Below are 16,751 nucleotides of genomic sequence, written 5' to 3' on the forward strand. Positions count from 1 at the left end.
ATATATTGAGAGATAGAAAAAGAGAAATAACTGGGAACAAAGACACGTAAAAAGAAGGAATTAAGTAGAAAATTGTGTGTGTGTGTGTAATAAACCCAAAAAATTTTCTCATTCCTAATTTTTTTATTATCAATGCATGCACAAATAATACAGTTCACAAGTACATGAGGTACCTGCAAGCTATAACTATTGTATATCCAATGTTTCACGCCAGCGTTATTATGCCTCTCTCTCATATATTCGTGATATATATATATATTTATTTTTTACTCTTATTAAGAGCAAAATTTAATCTAAGTCTGTCAAACAAATTTTTATATGCATTAATTTCTGTATAAAAAATGGAAAAATATCTCAGAACTGATGAAATTCTGAATCTTTTTAAACGTAAAGTCAATAAAATGAAAAAAAAACTTTTATATAAATATCCATTTTAGACAAAAATAAAAAAATAAAAATAATGAAAATGAAAAAGAGCCTCCACATTCCGAATTCCTTTGAAAGAGTTTTCTAAATTTAGTTTTGAAAAAAAGTTAAATAATGAAAAATTTTGAAAAGAACAAAAAATTAACTATTAGAAAAAAATTTTATGCTGATCTTTTTTTAATATTTAGCTCTTCCAAACACTTTATCCTCATACAGTGCAATTTTTCTAAATAAAATTTCATGTCACTTGTATGTTTAACTGTTTTGAGACAAATTTCAAAAATGAAGTAGTTAATTTTTAGTATTTATCACTATTTCTTGAATTTGTTCAAGCATATCCCTTTAAATTTGATTCCAAGAAATGTCATTTTAAAATTTCTGTTGAACAAAGTTAAAAAAATGACAGGAGAAATTTATTTAACCTTTCATTGGATTTTGAAATCGAAAAATCCAGATTTTTTTTCTTTTTTTTCTTCATTATTCCCATCTCTAAAAAATCTCCAATACTCAGAAAGATTATCAGCTTTTTTTTACATCCCAACAGAGAAACCTTCAGAAATTAATAAACAATACAAATTTTATAAAAATACAATTAATATAATACACAATTTATGAAAAAATATTCATTATAATAATATAATATAAATATTATAGAAGAGGCATAATGAAATAATGAGCGGCAAACACAAAAGTGTTTTGTATTTATTTGTATTATTTATTTTGTATTATCAACAATAAAAAAATCCTTTAATCTCATTATTTCTCAATTTTTTTATAACAAAACTGTTCAGCTATAATCAAAATATTCTCAGCCATGTGGCCTGTACACCATGCATTATCTATCAGTCTACGCATTATTACACTTGAACAATTAAAGTCATAGCTTGCTGTTCATAGCAATTAGGAAAAATAAATATTATTTGGACATGCCCAGTTTTGTTTTCTCTGAAATATTTATATCATTTACTAGGTAATAATTTGCTGTCATCATTTAACAAATGATATTTCATTATGAATTAATGAAATATCATCCCATAAAATTTGGGAGGGTAACCATATCTAAAAATAAAGTTTAATGTAAAACTATAAAAATTTCATATTTTACAATGATTTCAACAATTGTTGGTACTACCATTTCATAACTAATTTATGCTATTTTCAAATAAAAGAAGTATTTATTTACTTGCCCCCCATTCCTGAATTGAAATTTTATGATTGTACATATTGTGATATAATATGAAATAAAATGCAATTTTTTTTTCCTTGAAAGAAGAAATGGCTCATTAATTTTTGATGTTCAAACTTTTTTTATTCAAGTAGGGAGATGAGAAAGGCAAAATATTTTCAGTAAAACTTTGTAATGATCTCATATCCAGTGCTCATAGAAAATTTCACATTTTTATTGTCCAATGTAATACATACTTTGTGTAGTTTTCATTTTGAGTATTTATTTAAAATTGTGCACAAATTAATGAATCATGAAATGCAACCTAGAAAAAATGTTCCATCATTTACCACTTAAACTAACTCAAATCAGCAAAAACAAGTGAAAATTTTGATTCAGTATCACATACTAATTTCTACCAGCCACAATGATATTTCAGCAACTTTAAAATTACCACAAACACTATTTTACTTGCTTGTTTTAAAAAATATATGTTCCAATATATTAGAAGTATCTATTATCTATTAATTGAGAGGAATCTTAGGAGTCAAATAAATTAACTCAACATTGAAAACTCACAAATCATTGCCATTTACCTAATTCAAATCTTTTAATTTTACCCCCTTTTAAGCTGCTATTTAATATCTGTCTCTTGTGACAGCTGTTAAATGGCAGCTAATGGGAAAAAGAACAAAAAAAAATGTTAGAACTCAAACTTTTTCATCTAAAAACATCAATAGTACAGTCAGAATCATGTAGCATAAGAATAGAGAACTGCAATCAAGCACATTCATAATAAATTGTGATTCCTTTTTACGACCATAAAACATTATGAGTCGTACAAAAACATTGAAGTTTCCTAATTTGAATTCAATGATAAGCATGCTATACAGTAGAACCTTTGATCATCCAAGCTAATGTTGGCCAGACCTACCTCAGACAATAAAAACTCTGATAAAATGGACTTTAATATAATTTTTAGGTCAAATATAAAATAAAAGAGTAAATGATGGAAACTAAACTATGTATTTGCACAAAGATTATTTTAAATTAAAGTGCAATGCAAAAAAAAAACCAACATCAATGAAAATCCAGATAAATTAGGGCAAGAACAGGGTTGCTTCAGGAGGATTTTTTAAATTTCCCAACAATGCCAAAAATAGAGCTCGCTCCTGCTTGCTGCAAGCCCTTCAACTAATTTTCTGCATTAAAACATCAGAAATTGTAAAACTAAAACCTGCCTGACAACAATGGTATTTGAATTCATATTTAGTTATCATTGCCCATTTAGTATCATTGTCCATAACCAGCGTTATTTATGAACAATGCAAAAATGTTGCATTAATGTTGATAAAAATTCATTGTTTTAACATTGCTTGCTTCTTCTTTCATGCTTCTTAGCTCTCCAAACACAAATTAAAACATGTCTGAAAGGCTTGATTTGCTGTTACCCAGGTAGATATAATATATGTACGGTACAATATAATTTGGCTTTTTTAACCTGGGTATGCCTTTATATCGAATCTGGTGGGTACTCCATAGAAAAATATTGTATTACATGAAGAATAAGTACAATTGCAAAATAAGGCTAATAAATTACAATGAAAAGTAGGAAGATTGTGTTTTATAGTGTCAGCAGGGATGAAGTACCGAACAAATGGACATACATAATAAGATCACTTCAAGTAAAAAACAGACTTTCTGAGTCTGGTTCAGTGGGGAAGATTCAGATTAAGGAAGATTGGATAAGAGAGGTTCTACTTTAAAAACAATTAATAACATTTTGAATATTGCTATTATGTACTTTGATAAAGTACCTTTGAATCACATGTAAAGCTCTTGCTACGCACTGAGATCGAGGTCTTGCTGTACTATAATAACGCATACACACATGAAACATATAAAGCTGAATAAATAATCTTACATGAGCCTATATAAAAAAAACTTCTAACAAATATGAAGACACAAATACACACCCACACATGTACACATTATCACTAATTTCAAGTGTTCCTATGAATTCAATGGATACAACATACATTTATTTTTGGCAAAGTTTATGGACACTATATACAAAATTTCAACTTTGTTTTTTTAAAATGGGGAATTCATGCCCAATTTCGTACAGAATTCTAATCTGGCTTTCTTTTGTTGCCGAACATTCATCCTATATTTGAAATAATAAAAAAATAAGTTAAACAAAAAAAAATTATGCAATCAAACACATCACACATATGCATATTGAATACCATATCTACATAATATTCCAAGTTAAACCATCTTCATAAACATAATGCAGTTCAGTCAATTACTGTCAAAATTTTGATAGTGTTTCTGAATTGCTTTATTCAATATCCGCTGAAACACATTATGCTTTCATCAAAACTACATGTATCAAACTGCCATTCTGGTCTCACTGTTTCACAGACAAATACCAGATTGTGTGGTCAGTATGATACCACTTTATTTTTTGTGGGGGATGCCTTATGCATACCATAACAAAATTTAATCACGTACTGGTACACTAATTGCAACATGTGTTGGTTGGAACATCAACAAGGCCTCCGCTAAGCCATCCAACTATAACCTTAAACTACATGTTGCATCTAATTTAATGCTGTGTTACAAAATAAACACAAAATTACATTTTTCTTTCATATTAATAAACTCTATCAGAGATGCGTGAATTCGGTTCCTAAATAATCTATAGTAATTAAGATATTCTGGTTTTCATAATCAGATAAGTTGATTTTTGGTTTTCATAAAGCATAATATACAAAACTTTTACTAACAATAGTAACAAACAGAAAATTAAGAAGGCTATGTCAGGTCAGGTTGCCATACTAGTAAACACTAAGGAATCATTAAGAATTAAATAAAGGTTCAACAATATAATACATGAATAATAATTTCATAACCGAATTGTCAATTAAATAATACTATGAAAAAAAAAATTGATTGGTCATTACATTAACAAAGCAAATACCATTACATACTTTATCTCATGTCTTTTGACTAACTCATTCAGTGGTATGAGAAGAAGAGGCCATAAAAACCCGAGAACCCAAACATAGAATGGAATGTGACTTAGGAATGTTATTAAAGATGCTGAAGCTTGCGTCTCATGAAGTAACAGATCAAGGATGGTGAAAAGAATTTGCATGACAAATCTGAAAAAATATTTCATGATAGAGTAATAAAAAGTAATTTAGCATAACTGAAAAAAATTATATTGAATTTGAAGTTCTGGGGGGGGGGGAACACAATTTTTATTCTGATGCAGGTATAAACAGAGTCAAAATATAAAGAGCACAACTTTTACTTTACATACAGAACTTTGTGAATACTGTTATTTTACAATTTTACGTGCTTATAACATCTGTCGTAGGTAATATTTTGTATGTTTGTCAACTTTACTATATATAGCAGGTGTGAGTGAGGTAATCCAGGTTGATACGATGTTCACCTATTGTACTAAAAGACATTCAAAGGCTTCATGTATTTGAAACTCAGTCAGTTCTTTTCTGGATCTTTCTTAACACAGGGATGCTTTTTTAAATTTATAAAAAAGAAATGAGGGGAAAAGATACATGGCTATCTTTTTTTTCTGTCTTTCAAACCGAACCGAATACAGCCAGGGTTCTATCAACTTCTGCCAATTTTAGCCTTTGTTCTAGCTTCTCTGTGTTAGAGAAAATTTCCATTCTACAATTATAAATACATGCAGGCAAATTAGAACTTTCAAACCTATCCAATGGATATTGGCTAAGGAAATTTTAAATATTGGAGATATAGCAACCGTAAGTAGTCCCAACACTTAGCAATAGCATATCAACCTCATTAAAAACATGGAATAAAAGTCATCCAAAATTTGCTGCAAGTTCCTGTCTAATTTGCACTCACACACATGCATATAAAAAAGCTTCTTATAGCATATCTACTAAAGATTATGTGAAAAATTGAGATGTGAGCCTTGAAACAAATCTTTCTAAGATGCCGGCATGCACAACTGTCCCTGACCAAAAATACTTTCATGAAGCCATAATTTTTACCTTAATGGGAATTCACTAAATTATACATAAGTGCATTTTGCCATATTATCATACATAGAGAATAACAACAGGTCTGTACAAATCAAAAAAGAGTAGTAAGCATTGCTTAAAACTAGTCAATTCTAATTTAACAAGAACCAAAAAATACTTACAAGAAACATGATATGAATACCCAATATTTGTTTGATAGAGGATTAGCTTTCCACAATGGATAAGACCGATAAATAAATCCTATAGATATTAGTTCTGAAATATAAAGAAATACTAAATATGTATGCATCATGCTAAGCAATGTAAAATTAAAATTTTGTCCAATTCATAAAAAATGATTTAACATTATATTTTTAGACCATGCTACCTCATAATTTTCTACTAATCTGCCTCTCCATAATTCTAGGGGGAGGGAAGAAGGTTAAAAAATTTGATTAGCAAATAATTAAAACTGGAAATGTAGATCATGATAGATCTTTGAAGATAGAATGATCTTACAAAATACAGGGTGAATGCTATTGACCGCCCAATAATTACACACATGATTCCTTGTGAAAAACTAATATGGAAAAGTGTTTTCAGTTTTTTGATTTGACTAATAAATTATGGAGTTATAATGCATTAAAAATTGATGAGGTCACTTTCAAATCCTGCCGAATTTACCAAACGTATAACTTGGCATTTTTTTAAGCTGATAGCAATGTTACAACCCTGAGCGCAATCAAAAAAAGCTAAAGCTGTGCAAACCAGTTTTTTTCCCTTGTTCTTTCCCTCAAAAATTTCACTTAACTCTGAAAGGAAAAAGAATACTGTATTTTGACAAAAAGAGTGTGTTAATTTTGGAAAAACAATTTTTCCCAATAAATCTCATTTGGCTAATGCTTTACGAATGTGGTGAAAAATTTGATAATACTAGTGGGACGACAGTAACACGTAATAACAGGGTTAACATCACTACATGAAGAGGAAAAAGCACCAATTGGAAAGAAAATAACTGAACTTGGCTTCTAACAGGGTTGAATACTTCAGCTCATTTTCAATGAGCAGCAACCCACTGCATGAGGAAAAATCTTTTTTTGTTGCATGTTTAGTGCGTAACTGACCATTAGAAAACTGACATATTGCAAAATTTCAAAATGTTATAAATCCTTTAATATTCATCCTATCTTAAAATGGAAAACACTTTTCCATATTAGTTTTCCACAAGGAATCATGTGTGATTATTTGACAGTCAAAAGTATAACTCAGACGCTTTTCTTGGTGTATGTAAGTGTATTTAAAACAAGAAAAAGTACTTTAAAGGCAATTTAAGATATGTCTCTACAGTTGCTCAATTTCTTTGCGACGTGTAAATCAACTTATTAAAAAAATCATCTCTTGTAAATATATATTACACTTGCATATATATATGTTATATTGCATGCACGACATACATGCATAAGTTTTTACTTTTACAGTAATTAGAAAAAGAGAGACAATGAGAAAATTAAAATGCAATTTAAAAAAATTGTCATTCACATATATTTTAGAAACTTTGATTGATTGTCTTTTGATGGCAGTTTGTATATAAGATGTTTATTTTAGATCTTTTCAACTTACCAAAATAAAGGAGCATGAAAAATGATATGGCATTTTGAGCAACTATAAGACCATCTGCCCATGAATCTTTGCTTGCAAGGCTTTGGCTTTCTTTTCTGGAATTTTATAGAATGTAGAAGAATTAAATTATCAGCATAATAATATAGTCGGCGCTCATTATAACACCATTAACCCCCCATTGTTCCGCCAAAAGCAAACACTATATTGGGTAGTCGTAATACACCCAGTGGCCAAAAAATTAGGACCAACCTGCTACTCACCCCTAATATCATGTGGGACCTCCTCTGGCTTTGATGACAGCAGATATTCTTCTAGGCATGGACTCTACAAGTTGCTGAAACCATTGAGAAGGAATATTACCCCATGCTCTAACAAAATGGCCACTCTTAATTCCCTCAGATTAGAAGGTGGTGTTCCAGAGCTTTTAACAGACCTTTCAACCTCGTCCAACAAATGCTCAATTGGGTTGAGATCGAGTGACTGACGGGTCATTGAAGCAATTGAAACTCTGAATCATGTTCCTCAAACCAATTTGAGATAATTCCAGCCCTGCGGGAGGGTACATTGTCCTACTGAAAATAGCCATCATCATCATCAGGAAATATTATGGCCATAAACAGGTGCACGTGGTCAGCAATGATGGTAGCGCTTCCATTGACAGATGTTTCCCATGCAAATAAAGGATCAAGAGTATACCATGACAATGCTCTCCAAACCGTGATTCTGCCGCCACCCACTTGAGCAGTTGTAGTGTGGCATGCCTGATCCATGGCTTCGTGTTGCTTGTGCCACATACACGGATCCTGCCATCAACGTCATGGAGAAGAAATCTTGACTCATCAGACCAGACAACCTTCTTCCATTCATCAGATGTCCAATTTCGGTATTCTCTAGCCCAAAAAAGCTGGTTTCTTTGGTTTTGCTGCAAAATCAAAAGGATTCTTGTTGGTCATGGCTATTAAAACCAATTCGTTTCAAGATCTGTCTTGTAGAGTGTACAGACTTGCTTTGCGATGATCCTGAGTTGTATTGCACTGCAATTTGTTGTGTTGTAACTTTTCTGTTGCTGCACACAATGAAGCGATTCCACCCCCCCCCCCCCCCACTATTTCGTTTTTCTCCTCAAAATTTTTTGGCTTAGATGACTCAAGATACTGTTGGTCGAGAAAAGCCAAGAAGGTTAGTGGCTTCAGAGATTCTGGCACCCACAATCACGATGCATTCAAAGTCATTCAAATCTCTTGTTTTGCCCATGAACAGGCAAACTGCAACATTAACTGGTGCTTCTGAACCAGGAGAAAGAAAGCTTTTTATCAACAAATCTGGTTTATTACGTCAGTGCACATGTTGCACGGAGGAGTCAATTTTGAGTGAGGGATGTTCCTAATTTTTTTGGCCACTGAATGTATATCAAAAGGTAAACATATAAGATATATTTTGTATGAAAGCATTTGGGACTTATCCTACCAGTTGTAATGAAATGGTTGCTATAACGTGGAGTCGTAATAATGAGCGTTGACTGTAATTTATGCATTCATTATTAAATTTGAAATTTTCAGTGACAGTCAAATATTTTGTAGCAAAAATTAAAAACAATATAATAAATTCAACTAAAAATATTTCAAATGTTTTATTTTAAAATGTTGTTAACAGTTTTATGCTATTTCTGTAGTCAGAAAAATAATACACATGCTGAAGGAAACTGATATTCATCTGAAGATTATATGCAAGAAATTATGGCGCACAAACTTGTAAATTACATCGTATTTCACATTTTATTTAACTTGCCAAATAGTCTACATCATGCAATTTATTTCTTTAACTGTTAATAGAAATTAATAGTAATACTCCAGTACTCACCCGATCTTCATAAAAATCCAACATGACTCCGAAATATTGCTGCTTTGTTGACTGCAAATGCTGGCTATCATACAGGCAAAACAGAAGATAGCCACAATGACAGATGGACAAAATTTGGCACAATAGCATGCTACAAAAAACACAACTGTCTGAAAAAATAAATAAATTGATAGTTAAAATGAGAACTTTGGTTTCTACTCATGTTCAGTTTTACGTACCTCAAAATGGGGGAGAGAATGTCTTCCTTAAAATCTAAACAAACACACTGCATCATGAATAATGATGATCAAAATTTTTGCCCTATGAAACCAATGTAGCTCTGATGTTTCCTTAAAAATTTTATCCCGCTGTTTTTTTAATTAAGTCAATCATGTTTGTACAACTTCTTAAAGAAAAAAAAGCTTTAATACTACTAATAAGCTGATTGGTAGCAAACATTTGTAAATCTTATGGGATATGGAAAGCAGAGAATTAAATGCTAATGATTAATAACTTTGAACTCAAACAAAACTCATGGAAATTATTTGAATAAAAAAACACAAACCTGTTTACTTATAACTTTTAGATTTTTCCCAGTTGCCACAGCAGTGACTTGTGAATCAATGGGATTACCCATTAAAGACAGGCTAAGCAGAGGAATGACCATACATGTAAACCACAGCACATGAGCTATAGGAAGTGCTGGGGGAAGAAAGAACACAATGGATAAAATCTGAAGAAGGGACAGGCTCAGAGAACAACACAACATGAATTGAAAGCTATTCTTCATATTAGCCATGTAATGACGAGCCTGCCGAGAAAGAAAAAAGAAAATTATAAAATGTATCCACGCAAAAGAATCACTTGTCACATGAAAAAAAAAATAGCACAGGTTTAAGCATAAATGCTGTATGTACCTTCAAGTTTTTTTGTAGTTTCACAAGCTTTACAATACTCAAATAAAACACTAAATAAATGCATCAAATTTTATTGTGAAACTCTGCAAGTCTATAAATAGTCTATCATTCTAAATGAACTGAATGAGTGAAAAATCATACCTCCATCATCAAATGGAACAAGCTGATTGGATCATCACGATGGAATGTTAAAGCACATGGAAGACTGTTTAATGCACAACTCAAGTCAGACGGAGTTACAAATGAGGTAGACGGCAGCTGTGATGAAGCACTGAATAAAGATTGCTGCATGCACAGTTGAGGGTACAAAGGTTCAATTGCAATGCTGAAAATTGACATGGAGAAAATGAATACAAGCTCACAGATTTTACTTGTTACAGATATATAAATACACACATTGATTAAAGTCAAATTATCACATCAGCCATAGTTAACTGAAATATTAATTTTTAAATACAGGAAATTTACATTTAACATAGCTAATAAATAAAATGGTTAAAATAATAAAATTAATTAATTAATTAGAATTTATTACCAAATACATTAATAAAATTTCATTGGTTGACAAGAATTTTCAAAAATCATTAAAACATGTGAAATTTAAGAATAAATTCATGATACTTTGATTGGAATTCAACTGGAAAAGAATGTACCTCACATCTGCTTGAAGAAATATAGGCATATTCTGACAATTAGCAGAACTTCCTAGGCAACATACTACTTCCCCATATTCTTGCATTATACAAATCATTTCTCTTGTTGCTTCAGGTGTGCAATCAGTGAAAAGAGATACTTGCAAAGGTACATTATCTACATTTTCTATGTGTGGTCGAATGTTTTCTGTTCCCTTTGGCAGCTTTGCCTACATAAAATTAATAAGAAAACAATTGATTAAAAATATACAATAACAATGCTTCAGTGAGTAGAAGATCATTCAAATTTGGTTAATGCTCCGATGGCATTAAAAATTATGTTGTTCATTTGCGTGAAAAACCAACTTTCTTGTTGTGTTTTTATTTTCTTTCCAACTATTTTTGTTCAAAGTTCTCACATTTTGGAATGTAAAGATTATTAACCATTAACCATTAACTATTAATGAAACTCGACCAGTGGTTCATACTTAGCAAACTTGCAGTGATTAAAAATTCAATAACATCTGCATATATTATTTTAAATTTGAATACAGCAGAAATGAAAAATATCATATAGCAAGGGTGCACAACCCCTGGCCAGTGGATCAAATGTGGTCCAACAAGGCACTCCATCAAGCCTGTGAAACGTGTTCCAGTGGGAAAGTACCAATATACACACAACACGATAAATGCCTAGGCTGACCATATTTCTTTCATAAAAAACAGGAAATCAGGATCCATAAGAGATCACCAATTATCAAAAAAAATTATCAAGAGTGCAAGAAAAGTTGATAATTATCGACAAACAATTGTTGAATGCAAATAAAGTTGCCAATCACAGCCAAAACAATTCTCAGAGGCAGGTAAAGTTGGCAATTACACCAAAAAAATTTTCAGACATTAATGAAGAACCCATTAAAACAATAAAAATAAATTTCAAAACTTCAAGTAACCCTCTGTGAAAATAAGGGGAAAAATGGGCATTTTATGAAAAAGTTGAGACGACAAAAATTACTGGAATTTCCCACAAAATAACAGGTGATATGGTCACCCCATATATACAAATTCCAGTGAGTGACAGAATTATGGCATATTTGATCCGCGGACTGGAAAGGTTTGTGTATTTGCCTTATTCGTTGGTGTCTTCTAAATATTCTTGGGCAAAGTGGATCAACTCTTCTAGGTTGTACATCCCTGTTATATAGTATGAACTTACCATATCCCCCATATTAGCCAGAATGCCGCCAAACTCAAGGTACACCTGATTTTTCAATGTTGAAGTATGGTTTGTTCCCAGCATGCCAAGAAAAGTGACATTTAATAAGGATCACAGTATGAGCCAATTCAATGGATTCTGGTGATAAAGATATTTAATAACTGTCCAGAATCTGTGATTCAAATTTCCTCGCATGCTGGTCTCTCTCACTGTTTCCCGGCATACCAGCTATAATATGGAGGAATATAGTACATGAATCTTTACATGAATAGCATCTACATTCCACAATTAAAAAATACCTACTCTATTTGACATATCAAATGTTACTGGAGCACTTTGGTCTGTGCTATCTGTGATTTGTCCGGGTGAATTTGGGGAATTGCTCAGCAAGGCATTTTGTATTGATAATGCAGATTCATGCTGGATTTTTCGTTCATGTCCACTAGTTAAAAATGAAGGGTCAGAACCACCTTCATCTCTAAAAAATGAAACAATCAATAAAGTAAAATTTTTCTTGAAAATATGCCTATTCTTACAAAACAAATAAATCAAAATTTAGAGTTGTGTTCATTTATTTTGCACTCAAATAGTTATTATTTTTATGCAATAAATCATAAAGAAAAAAATAATACTCCTGCACAATGAAACATCAAATATTTTAAGCAGAAAAACATTTCGAGCAGTAAATAAAAATTCTAAGCAAGCATATGCAGACAATTTTTTTTCAGTTTCATTGATCATGACACTTGGAAGATCTCTTACCTTTCAGAGAACAGATTTGAAGGAAGTAAAGAAAAATCACTAGTAGAATGTGTGCTCACTTCATCATCAATCTTGACTGCCATCATCTCCAGATTCACAACACTTGGAGCACTCATACACCTTGGACCAGACTGAAAAAAAAGAAAAAAACTATGGAACAAACACACATGAAAATGGTAAGTGCAACATAATCATGCTAGAATAAGGAATTATATGATGATTACATGAGATTCATAGAATATTCAATTCTGAATTTAAAAGTGTGTTTCTTACATCACCGATTGTTACGGTTTCACCTTGAACCAAAGAACTTTGAAAAGCTGACATCTTTCTCAGGCAAACCTGTGATGATCCTGATGCTTCAGAATCATGGCTCTGCTCTCTGAAAAACATGCAAAATACACAGACAAAGAGTTATGAATGATTTAAAATTATGATAGAGTTAAAAATTATGTAATTATAAAGGAGTTATTCACGATAAGTGAAGTTGCTTTAGGCAATCTAAATTGGAATCGGAAACTTTCTAAATACAAACATTTAGACCAAATATTTGGTCTTCTGAAGTTTGTTATATGTAGCAGTATAATAATATACGAATATCATAGAAAATATGAGTCAGTAAAAAAAATTCACTTTTCACTCAAAAGAGAGATATGACAATTCCATCCTGATTCCAGTCCCATTTTCTCTGAAAATACCTGCAACAAACAAAAGCCATTAAACTAGAGAATTAGATGATATTAAAAATAACTGATAATTTTTAACTACAAAAATATGAGCTAAAATTTTGAAATTCTTTCCTCTTCCTGAAACACAAAATATAAAATTTTCCCTATGAGGTAGTCATCAACAGTTTTAGCACTTTTTCCTGTTTCAACATTTCCATTTGTCATACATGGAGGTTGAATAGTATATAAATATCAACACACTATTTACAAAACTGAATTTTTAAAAAAAGGATTTCCACAGGATTGTTCATTATTTATTTCTGATAAAAACTCATGATTAGTTTCTTGTCTATTTCTGCCCAATAAAGTATCTTGGTCAATCTTTAAAAATAATAAATAAAGTGGCTGCAATTAATGGCAATTCAAAAATGAACATATAAAAAATTAAATATAAATTTAAGAATATAAATTGAGAATATTTTTGTTTGGTTTTTTTTTTTGGAAAATGTTGTAATGATAAATGTACTCTAACCCGGCTTCTCAATTCATTCTCCTTTGAAAAATGAACAAATCTGATGCATGCTTTGTCTAACTGCTCAATAAGTTGAACAAAATCCTGAAAAGAAATTGAAAAAAAAATTATGAAAAAGTTTCTTAAAACAAAGTTTTCAAAAATCATATTTTACATTAATAAATGAATAATAATAATGATAGTATTAAAGTTATTGAAATGGAATTGTAAGTTATCACAAACAGAGTAAGAAATTATCCCAGCTAAAACTAAAATCTATTACAAATGAAACTAAAAAAGTCAGCGACAATCAGTAGTTATAGATTCTATACATTTTAGCCATGATCGTTTTTATTCTTTAACAATCACTCTCATTTGACATAGTCTCTCCCCCAACCCCGATGGGAGTGTTCCCATTGGAACATATAAAATTTCTCTAATGGCTTTCCCCTTCCTACCCTTTCAGTCATCAATGTGCACTTAACCACTAAAAAAGTTTGGAAATGCATGCTTATCAAGTAATGCCAGTCCATTTTAATCTTATAAAAATACATATAAAACATCACTTTTGATTTAAAGCAAAAAGTAGGAAGTTAGAAAAGTTCAGGGGCAACTCGTGAAAGAGGCGTGACGCTGCATGCCTCTTGAAAATTTCAAGTCATTAATTTAATAATTCAAATGGATTTGATACCAACTTATAATCCATTGAATTTTTTTTTTTCCAAATGAATTTGTTAGATTAGAAAAGAAATATTTTCAAAAGGCACTGATAAAAAAACTGTCCCGTAAAGTACAAGTCATATGGTCAAGGTTTCACAGAGCTTTCCATGCAGAGATACGTGTTCTTCATTTTTCTTTAGGTGTTTTCCATCCTGCGGCCAAATGAGATACCCTTATTATTGAGAAACACAGGTGAAGGGAGAAAGAGAAAGGGGATAGTTAACACAAGTTACTGTGCTAGTTTTGGCCGTGTAAAAAAATGTGTCCCAGATGATGATGCTGCCACCTATCAGCTATCTATTAAATCTGTTGTATCTTTTGTATTTTTTAAATTAAAATATAAAAAAATTATGTATTTGAATATAAAAAATAATTATATACTTAGAACTTTATCATTAAAATATAATCTTTTAAATTAAGAATAAGAAGAGTATGAATTTTCACAATTTGCAAAAAAACATTGCCAATGGCAACTAGCTAGACTTAAATAATGATTTCCAACATTGATGTTAAGATATTGATAAGGCTCACTTTGCAAATTGTAAATAATTGTGAATATTAATGTTGCGTTGATAGAGCATTATTATTTTTGTATTGCATAGATATACAGATAATGGGAGAAAAATAATTTGATAAACAAAAATTATCGAATGAAGTGTAATACATTACTAATTGTAAATAGTACATGTACTCATAGCTGGAACTAGGAAGAGGACCGAAAGGGTGATTGTTCCGGGCAGAAAAATTTAGGGGCGGCAAGTTTTAGGGGGAAAACAAAGAACACTATTATATAAAATTATCAAATTTTAAATTAGGGGCGGCACCAAAATCATGTTTGCACCGGGCGGCAAAAATCCTGGTTAAGGCCCTGCATGTACTTGACTACATATTATCACCGATAGATGGCGGTATATTTTTGGAAATCTACGCACCCTCCCAAAATATCCTACCACGAGAGCCGCCACTGAAATAGTTAATACAAATTCCATTTGTGAAACGTATGACAACAGTTCATTAACATCATTCAATCATTAAATACAAATTTCTGGTGTAAATCAAAATAAAATCATATGTTGAGCGATCTGAAACTAAATTACAAATGACTGTGCTCTCTGTTGTAATATTGCAACTGTTCAGCATAAACTAGTTACAATGATCACTTCAAAAAAGGTTAAGCAGCATACCAATAAAAAGTGGAACATACAGGGCTAGCTTGGTATTGCATAGTGACCATTCCAATAAATATTTCGTTTCCTAACTGTTCTAAACAACAACTGCTGGAGCAACTATATGTGCCGGAATCATTGTCTCCTTCAGCCATAGTCACTGATCTTCTTTTCTCAGATAGAATCAGTGAATCACTGCTGAGACATCTATGGTAAAAATGCTGTTTTTCCCTGTGCATAAGATGATCTGTATCCCAGGATCTGGAAAAGAACAAAAAAATAAGAAAAATAGTCAAAAAAACCTTTTGTTTATGCCTTTTTTTGCCATTTCATGCCCAATATTGAAGACCTCCCTAAAATATTTTAAAGACAAAATGAATACAGATGAAGTACAGTCCAACCCCACTACAACGAACTCCAAGAGACCGGAGAAATACTTTCGTTATAACAAAATTTCGTTAAAAAGGAGTTCCAGGTTTTTCATTTATCTGGGGGATTAGGAAAGTGTTCGTTAAAAGTAGATTTTTTTTTTTTTACTATAACAATATTTGTTAAAATGGGATTCAACTGTATACTATATAAAATCTTCATTGTATAAAGAAAACTAATAATTTATGCTTCTACCAAAATAAAGCATTGTCAATCAAATGTATATATGGGTCATTCTTCATGAAATCAGAACAAAAATGAAAAAAAATGTTACAAAAAAAAATGACAATCAAAAAATACAAAAAAATTCATTGGGACACTTCTTTACCTGCTAATAAATGAAATATAGTCGGCAATGAAGTCTGTTAAAAATTCATGGTGAAAAAAATGAATTTAAATTAAACCAAATTTTTTATTTCCCCTTTAACTTATGATCAAACCTTCCTTCTGATTACTCAAATGCCAGAAGAAAGATATTTTTGCATGTTTTGCAACAATGATCAAAAACCAAGCATGTTGAAAACATGTGCTTTTCAGAAATAATAGATGTCTTTGAACTGAAACACATAAAAAAATGAAAATAATTTTCTATTATATATATTTCTCACAAAAAAAGTAGCCAAAAGAAGGATATGTAATAAAAATACTCACGTCTTTT

At 31.0% G+C, this 16,751-nt stretch overlaps 1 protein-coding gene across 2 annotated transcripts in view; it reads right to left on the bottom strand.

Annotated features, from left to right (window-relative positions):
- Positions 1 to 1,723: 1,723 nt before the first annotated feature.
- l(2)k05819 (transmembrane protein 94-like protein l(2)k05819) overlaps positions 1,724 to 16,751 on the bottom strand; it is a 34,693-nt gene continuing 19,665 nt past the window's right edge. The window contains exons 16-29 of one of the 2 annotated variants that reach the window (XM_089244140.1): positions 15,703 to 15,925; positions 13,800 to 13,883; positions 13,233 to 13,297; positions 12,873 to 12,981; positions 12,600 to 12,730; positions 12,141 to 12,315; positions 10,643 to 10,851; positions 10,131 to 10,314; positions 9,638 to 9,883; positions 9,094 to 9,242; positions 7,234 to 7,328; positions 5,796 to 5,889; positions 4,588 to 4,761; positions 1,724 to 3,758 (exon numbers count right to left, since the gene is read on the bottom strand). In XM_089244140.1, coding sequence (XP_089100266.1) covers positions 3,686 to 3,758; positions 4,588 to 4,761; positions 5,796 to 5,889; positions 7,234 to 7,328; positions 9,094 to 9,242; positions 9,638 to 9,883; positions 10,131 to 10,314; positions 10,643 to 10,851; positions 12,141 to 12,315; positions 12,600 to 12,730; positions 12,873 to 12,981; positions 13,233 to 13,297; positions 13,800 to 13,883; positions 15,703 to 15,925 — 2,011 coding nt within the window. In that variant the 3' untranslated portion in view covers positions 1,724 to 3,685. Of the gene's footprint in view, positions 3,759 to 4,587; positions 4,762 to 5,795; positions 5,890 to 7,233; positions 7,329 to 7,838; positions 8,156 to 9,093; positions 9,243 to 9,637; positions 9,884 to 10,130; positions 10,315 to 10,642; positions 10,852 to 12,140; positions 12,316 to 12,599; positions 12,731 to 12,872; positions 12,982 to 13,232; positions 13,298 to 13,799; positions 13,884 to 15,702; positions 15,926 to 16,751 lie in introns of those variants that run through there. The other variant, XM_089244141.1, reaches the window with a different exon arrangement.

This window comes from Pholcus phalangioides, unplaced genomic scaffold (genome assembly GCF_987345545.1).
Source record: "Pholcus phalangioides strain wild (caught in Gottingen) unplaced genomic scaffold, Ppha-v1.0 ptg000015l_1, whole genome shotgun sequence".
Lineage (NCBI taxonomy): Eukaryota > Metazoa > Arthropoda > Arachnida > Araneae > Pholcidae > Pholcus > Pholcus phalangioides.